This window comes from Helobdella robusta (assembly GCF_000326865.2).
Source record: "Helobdella robusta unplaced genomic scaffold HELROscaffold_49, whole genome shotgun sequence".
Taxonomy (NCBI): domain Eukaryota; kingdom Metazoa; phylum Annelida; class Clitellata; order Rhynchobdellida; family Glossiphoniidae; genus Helobdella; species Helobdella robusta.
This window is the reverse complement of record NW_008705246.1, coordinates 1080256-1088277: the sequence shown is the minus strand read 5'-3', so window position 1 is coordinate 1088277 and position 8022 is coordinate 1080256. Positions and strand designations below refer to the sequence as shown.

Here is an 8022-nt window from a genome sequence, read left to right as displayed (position 1 = left end):
GTCGATTTTCTTCATGAATATACAAAAATTATATTAACAAAATTTACAATTTAACAAGTGGTATACATGTATAAAATAATAATACTAATGATGATAATAATGATACCTATTTATAGAGACTATATGATATATTTTATATATGAAATATTAATAATGATAATTTAATTTTTTAATAGTTCACTAATCTGCATTTTAGGCTTGTTCAGAAGTAAAAATTTGTTTACACTTGATTTTTCGATAGTTGATTGATGGACAACAACTGAACCGCTGTTTGTTATTATTATTATTATTATTTTGCATATTTTTGTCATTTTCTGTTGCTTATTTTTTTTAATTGAGGTTTGATTTTGAAGGTTTGTGACTGAAATGTATTTATTAAATTAAAAGTTTCAAACTAGGAGTAAATTTTCCATTTTGGTTTTTGGATTGGTTTTCTTACTTTTTTTAATAATTAGTTATTATTATTATTAGCATTGATTAATTTAATTTACATGTTAAATTAATAATAATAATCTGATACTGAACCAATACTGGACATTGAGACGATAGTTATCAGCACACTGAGTGTTTATTTGTTGTATGTAATTAACATTAACAGATTAACTAATTATAATTATATTTTATTTATAACATGACATATGTATGTATGTATGTATATATATATATATATATATATATATATATATATATATATATATATATATATATATATATATATATAATTATATATGAATGAATATGCATATCATGGATAATTCAACTGTCTGTGTGTGTCTGTAAATGTAAATTGTAAAGTAAATTGATTTTTGATAGCCATCATTCAATTTCCAGAAAACTCAAAACATGAAAAGAAAAATCTCCAAAATAATAAATTAATAAAAATGTAATTTTTTTCACTGAAATTTATTTATTTTTAATTTATTTAATTTTAGGATATAATAGGTAGCTAAAGTAGACACTATACAAACGAAGAAACAGTAATGAATTGGAGCAAATTGTTGCAAAACGTGTACAGTGTTGGCTGCATGTGTGGTAGGAGAGGTCTTCTGAAGGAATGCTCACCTGATGTCCAACTTACCTCATTTGAGGGTTTGCATTTTCTTGTTTTACCAGCATTTTATTCAAGTTGATAATTTTTTTCTCTTCTTTCTAAAATATTTTTGGGTGTTTTTAAAAAGATTGATATTTTCAGTGGCTATTTTTGTTGAATATTGCTGAAACTAAAACAGCAGCTGAACTCACGTCATTATGATTTATAAGTCTTTTTGCAACTGGTTTGTTCGGTTAGCTATCATCAAAAAGTCGTATCATCTCTGTTACATGTGCACTGAGCAGAATATGTTTACCTGGTGTCTTGCAATAGTTTCTGTGGAGTAAGATTGGGTAATTTATAAATGTTGGCACTCTTACCTGACATTGCAGGGAAGCTGCATTAAGATTAAAGACACATATTTTCTAGGTTTTTTAGACTTATGTATACCTGATTCTGTCATCTTCTATTTACTATCAAGATAAGTCTTGTATAGCAAAACCGAGAAGCATTAGTATTAATAATATTAATAATAATTAACATAAAATTTAATGAAAAACTTATAAAATATGAAAAACTTGCTTACTATGACTACGGAGGTGGCTAGGGAGAATTTTAGAAACAGCACTCGTCCTCTCAATGAATTGATCAACCTCATTATTATCATCGTCATCATCTTACTTTTAATTTATTCATCATCACCATCCACTTCATATGCCCACCATCACCATCCACTTTATCCTCATCAGCAAGAAAGTTACTTCAGAATATTGTTGGCTCTCCTAAACATTTTGGGTTGGTTCCTCCTTCCATAAAGAATAAATTCTGAATATTTTTTTTAATTTTTAAAGATGTTTGTCAAATTATAGACATACATTTTTATTTTATTTTTAAATTCTATTAAATTATTAAGCTAACTTAGATAAAAATCATAGAAAATATTGTATTTTTATTTCAATAACCGTTGTTGTAATTGCAGTGAGCCTGTAGATCCACAAGTGGCTTCGGAGGCCAACCAGCTGCCCAAGAAGCAGACTGATCTGCCAGCAAAACGGATGTTGGACAGTTACAAGGAGATGGTCATTCCTCTGGGCAGGGACAAGAACCATAGGGACAAATATCTTCTCACTGAAAACTCTTTAAGATTCGGAAGGTTCTTTGAGGATCTTGATACCATGGCTGGTAGGATAATTAATAAGTTAAAAATGTTAAAATTAATTTATTGAATTGCCATGTTTCACCTTTTTAAACGCTTACATCATTGGTTTAGTGGAGAAAAAAGTAAATTCTAGGTAACTGTTTTAACAAAGTGTAAGTAGGTTCATTAATTGGTGCAGCAGACAATGCATGATCTGTAAGCTTTGCAAATTCGTTTCCCACATTCAATTGGGACCCAAAATTTTCTGTTTCAACTAACATTTTTAATTTACTTTGATATTATTTATTTATTGAATGCCATTTTTATAACTATCACACGCCACAAACCGCTACACTTCGTTGCACATACATACACTGTACACGTACAGTCCTGATAAGCTACGGGCACAACCACGACCCAAGCAAGGGACCGACACACAAATCCCCCATCTCCATTGTCACTGCCATGGTGGACTCATTAAGTTGGTTCTCTGTATGATAATTTTTACGCTTATGTGATGATGCTAAGATGCACTCTGTTGTTATTAGGAATGCGACGGTTTCGAATTTGGATTTGCATCCAAATCCAGAGACCCGGTAAGATTCGGATTCGTCGAATCCAACGCTAAGATTCTGTAAAACTGGATCCTTGATTATCAAATAAAGTCAAATTTTAATATTAATTGAATTAAATACTTTCAACTACGATCTGTGATAAGAAATTCTAAACATTTTGAATCGCTAGTTAACCTTTTTCAACACGTGTTTGTTAGCAACTGCAGCCAAATAAAACACCTCTGTTTTCTATTGGCGCGTAATTAAGTTAGACTACGGTTGAATTGTTGATTGTTTTCGGAGCTCTAAGTTGGGACGGAACTTGGTTTGAAATAAATTTAATTATTGATACACATGCATCTTGGATCCGGATTCGAACGAATCCATTACTTCTATTCTTGCTTATGATGTTCTTTTATGCTGATGGGGATGTTGATATGGTGGGCGACTGTGAGGATTGGATCAACTGATTGGATGCAGAGACGAAGACGGAGCAGGTGAATCACGAGAAGGATTTGTTTGTTAGGGGGCATGTCATCTGGGTCGGCAGTTCGTCCATGGAGGTATCCATGATCGTCGAACAGGTTGGTGGGTCAGTGGGTGGTCGCCGGGTGGGTGATGGGTGCTTGTTTTCTTAGACAATCATTAGAAAATTAAATTATAGATAAAAAAGTTATTTTATGTAAATACTATTCATAACTCTTGCAACATGCTCGCTACAAGGAGCTGAATGGCAGAATGAATCAGGTGATCGCTGCAAACTTTCTCATGGTGGCACGCGATCCCATCACAAAGAAGTATTCATTGTTTTTTTTTATACATATTGTGTGATGAGTTCTTTGGTAGTAACCATGCAGATGTTGGGATTACCATTCTGTGATCCGTTAGGATCAGTATCATCTTATCATAGTTGTTGTTTATTGTTATTTTCGTGTAGTATATAGTAGTTTATTGTTATTTTCGTGTTCGAACATGTGCTAACCAACCGCCAATGCAATAACAAACGCAGGAAAGCTTTTGTGAATCCGCTGGACCTCAGGAGTCCAGAGGAAGAGGCACTTTTCGAACTGGGACAGGGTTCGTTCATTTGACATTTTCCAACGTTTCAAAATTCTTTCAATCTGTTTCAAATGGTTTAATAAGAAGAACAAATTTGTACTCACTATTCTTAAACATTTCCCGTCAGCGTTTCAATAATTATTACTAATAGCATCATCAGTTCACATTCCACAACTAGCACACACGCAAAGCACAAAACAAGACATCACGTGATCTACCAACAGCCCATAAACAGACTCGCACCTTACAATCTCAGACGTCGGTCCTCAAAATTCCTCCGAATGATCTGGAGAGGAATTCCCTGCATGACATGTTCCTCAAGACCGTCGACACCAAGTCAGTTTGTGTCTACTGCGCCCTATATGTTTGTGTACAACATGTTTTTATCCACTAAATTGTGTGTATTTGAATTGCTTGCTAGCCAAATGATTTGTATTAGCTCAATTAGCTGTATAACGTCGTCGCTAAGGGGCCGGTCTTTCGTTTAGGATGGTGAAAAAGATTTGTAGATTTGCAAGTTTTTGTTTTACATGCAAGTTTGTTTAGATCCCCTTTTTTTGCATCTTTAACTATTGCAATGCCAGCGTATGCTCATTACGTCACTGTCTGTATCACGTGTTTCCATGTAACAATGTGAATGTAGCAACATAGTACAGTGCACATTACAACGTACAACACAACGTACAACACAACGTACAACACAACAATATGATAAATAAAACGTCGTTGCACTGCGACAACTGAAACGCGACAACAAACAGATCGGGCACGTTGAACAACTTGATTCCACCTGCCAACTGCGTGTGGATGTCGGACGCCGGCCTCAAAAATGTCCTCCACTGCTTCCCACAGGTCAGTCACTTTCAAACTATTCATTCAAACTTTTATATGCTATGATTTACAGCAAAATAATTTCTTCAGTCAAATGATAACGTTTTTTCGACCTTTTTGTTGAACAGCAAAGGAATTTGTACAATAAAGTTTTTGGAGGGTACCTGATGAGGAAGGCTTTGGAACTGGCTCATGCAAATGCAATCACGCACAGGTTGGTCGACTGGCTGGCTAGGTGGTCAGCTAAATGTTTTCTTACACGTTTTGATAATGCTACACTCTAATGCAATACATTGGTGAACTATTTCTTCCATTTCTTTGTGTATTCTAGAATTTTTCGTTTGTGGGCCATGTTGTGTAAATTTTGCTTGAGTTATTTTTAGTTTTAGTTGCTTATATATGAACAGTATTGTTATTTAACGCATCCATCGGACATGAAGCAAATCTCTGACTCATTTGAAGTGTGTAGATGACATCAGCTTCAGGCAGCCAGTTGAGATCGGCCATCTACTCTTTCTTTCTTCAAGGGTTGGTGGCTGTTTGATTGCTACGTTGGGTAGATTGACTTGCTTGTTGTATGCCGTAACTTGGGTCCGTATCTGTGTGTGCGTTTGTATTGCGTGTGTGTGTGAGTGCGTGTGTGGTGTGTTTCATATCTATATTATCAAATAATTCAATCGATCATGACTTGTGTCTTGTATGTGATTTTTCTGATCCGTGACATGCACAGTTAGTGACACTGGCATGTCAGTTGAGGAAATGGAACGGGCAACTACTTTAATGACATTCGCTAGTTCCAAGTCTGAATACCTTTTAACTGAATCATTACAGCGGAGTTATTCATAAAAAACTTTTTCGCTGCTAAATTTATTCAGCTCCTCTGATTGGATGTTTATTTGAACATCTTTTAATTGAATTTCTTTTATCAGATTTTTTAAAAAATCGTCTGTATCCAAGATTCTTTCAGATGGTTTTTTAGCTCTTGTAGCAGCAAAAGCCACACAATACCATCAGACAACACAAACCAACACCGTGAGCAGTTAAATTAAACGAAAACCAATTTAACTTTTTTATTTAAATGTTTATATGATAGGAAAGTATTTTATAAAAGATAAAACTTTATAAACTGTTTGAAACTTTTTCTTTCTCGTGTCTTATCCTTTTAAAACCATCGACGAACTATTTGAAACTATATTATCCGAGATATAAACGAAGTTTTTGAGTATTTATAGATTATTAAAATGTATAGACGGCGTCAAAATTTAATTTTTTTTATTGTCCAAGGAACTACGCTATTAAAATTGCTACGATAATTTTAAACTAAATAATCGGTTAAGAATTATTTCGCGGCAGAATCTCACTATCAATTCAATTGTGAATTTTGATAATCCATTTTTTATGCGTGGATGTTCCTTAATGTTAAATGGCTTTGAGATGGTTTTTTAGCTCTTGTAGCAGCAAAAGCCACACAATACTATCAGACAACACAAACCAACACCGTGAGCAGTTAAATTAAACGAAAACCAATTTAACTTTTTTATTTAAATGTTTATATGATAGGAAAGTATTTTATAAAAGATAAAACTTTATAAACTGTTTGAAACTTTTTCTTTCTCGTGTCTTATCCTTTTAAAACCATCGACGAACTATTTGAAACTATATTATCCGAGATATAAACGAAGTTTTTGAGTATTTATAGATTATTAAAATGTATAGACGGCGTCAAAATTTAATTTTTTTTATTGTCCAAGGAACTACGCTATTAAAATTGCTACGATAATTTTAAACTAAATAATCGGTTAAGAATTATTTCGCGGCAGAATCTCACTATCAATTCAATTGTGAATTTTGATAATCCATTTTTTATGCGTGGATGTTCCTTAATGTTAAATGGCTTTGAGATGGTTTTTTAGCTCTTGTAGCAGCAAAAGCCACACAATACCATCAGACAACACAAACCAACACCGTGAGCAGTTAAATTAAACGAAAACCAATTTAACTTTTTTATTTAAATGTTTATATGATAGGAAAGTATTTTATAAAAGATAAAACTTTATAAACTGTTTGAAACTTTTTCTTTCTCGTGTCTTATCCTTTTAAAACCATCGACGAACTATTTGAAACTATATTATCCGAGATATAAACGAAGTTTTTGAGTATTTATAGATTATTAAAATGTATAGACGGCGTCAAAATTTAATTTTTTTTATTGTCCAAGGAACTACGCTATTAAAATTGCTACGATAATTTTAAACTAAATAATCGGTTAAGAATTATTTCGCGGCAGAATCTCACTATCAATTCAATTGTGAATTTTGATAATCCATTTTTTATGCGTGGATGTTCCTTAATGTTAAATGCCGTCGAGTTGAGCAATGGAAGAATTATAAGGATGGAATAACACGTAAGTAGTTCTGCGTTTGACAGAGTTGCATTATGAAGAATAAAAAAAGAAATTGAAAACACGTACGAGACACCTACATCAAAACCACGAACCAACAAACCACTCAGATTGTCTACACCCACAAAAAGTTGTTGCAACTGAGAGTTCATGCACAGGTTTTAAATCCCCTGACTGACGAACAGAAGACGACCAACACCTTCCAGTTCACGTTCTCAGCTGAGAAGGATGTTCCAACAGTGGTTCCTCGTACGTACGCTGGTTAGTGCGTGTTACATCTTGTGAAGTTTTTTTGGTTACATGGAATCGTGCATTTAATGTTCTTGTTAATTGCCCATCACGACCGCAAACATTTCAGAGTACATGTTGTACGTGGAGGGCAAAAGACACCTGGACAGCCACCTGTAGTACGACTGAGGTGTGATGCTCCTTCATCCTTTCTTGTCGTACCCGCTTCACGTGCTTGCGTATATCTCCAGTCATAGCAACCAATGAGCAGTTTGCCTTAGCTGACCAATTAATTTTAATGTCGATTTAAAATTTGTTACAATCTCATATTTTACTTTTTGTAAACATATTTTAAAATTTTATAAATTGAACTTTTATAAATTTATTGAACGCTTTTTTTACATACACTTTTTACTGAAATTTTTAGCGTATTGCAAATTTTTAAAATGTGGTAACATTAAGATCATGTTTCATTGTTGTATGCCTTCATGTGCCCTAGCTTCTTCTTCACGCTTCTTCTGTTGTCAGTCAGTAGTTCGAACGGCAAAACTCATTTTAATATTCGATATTAAATCTTTTTCAATAAAATTGACCTCATTCGTTCCATGCTTATCATCATCATTATTTTTCCCATAACTTCTAAGCGAGACAAAAGGAATGATTGAATGAAACTTTCATTCAGGTAATAAAATACATGGAAAAGACTTGATAAACAAATGTGCCATTCCCATCTCAGTGTATGTACATAATTAAGAACAATAAATGCACAGCAAATTTAAGT

The 8022-nt window shown here is 33.4% G+C and overlaps 1 protein-coding gene across 1 annotated transcript; it reads left to right on the top strand.

Moving 5' to 3' along the window:
- Positions 1-365: 365 nt before the first annotated feature.
- On the top strand, positions 366-8015 carry HELRODRAFT_102324 (hypothetical protein). The gene is made up of 15 exons (XM_009026821.1): positions 366-417; positions 933-1089; positions 1780-1825; positions 2010-2212; positions 2557-2649; positions 3203-3306; positions 3446-3519; positions 3732-3799; positions 4006-4121; positions 4328-4398; positions 4543-4628; positions 4736-4826; positions 5053-5140; positions 7124-7274; positions 7372-8015. Exons 2-15 carry the CDS (start codon positions 981-983, stop codon positions 7419-7421), a joined length of 1350 nt encoding a protein of 449 aa, XP_009025069.1. The 5' UTR covers positions 366-417; positions 933-980; the 3' UTR covers positions 7422-8015.
- The last annotated feature ends 7 nt before the right edge of the window (positions 8016-8022 follow it).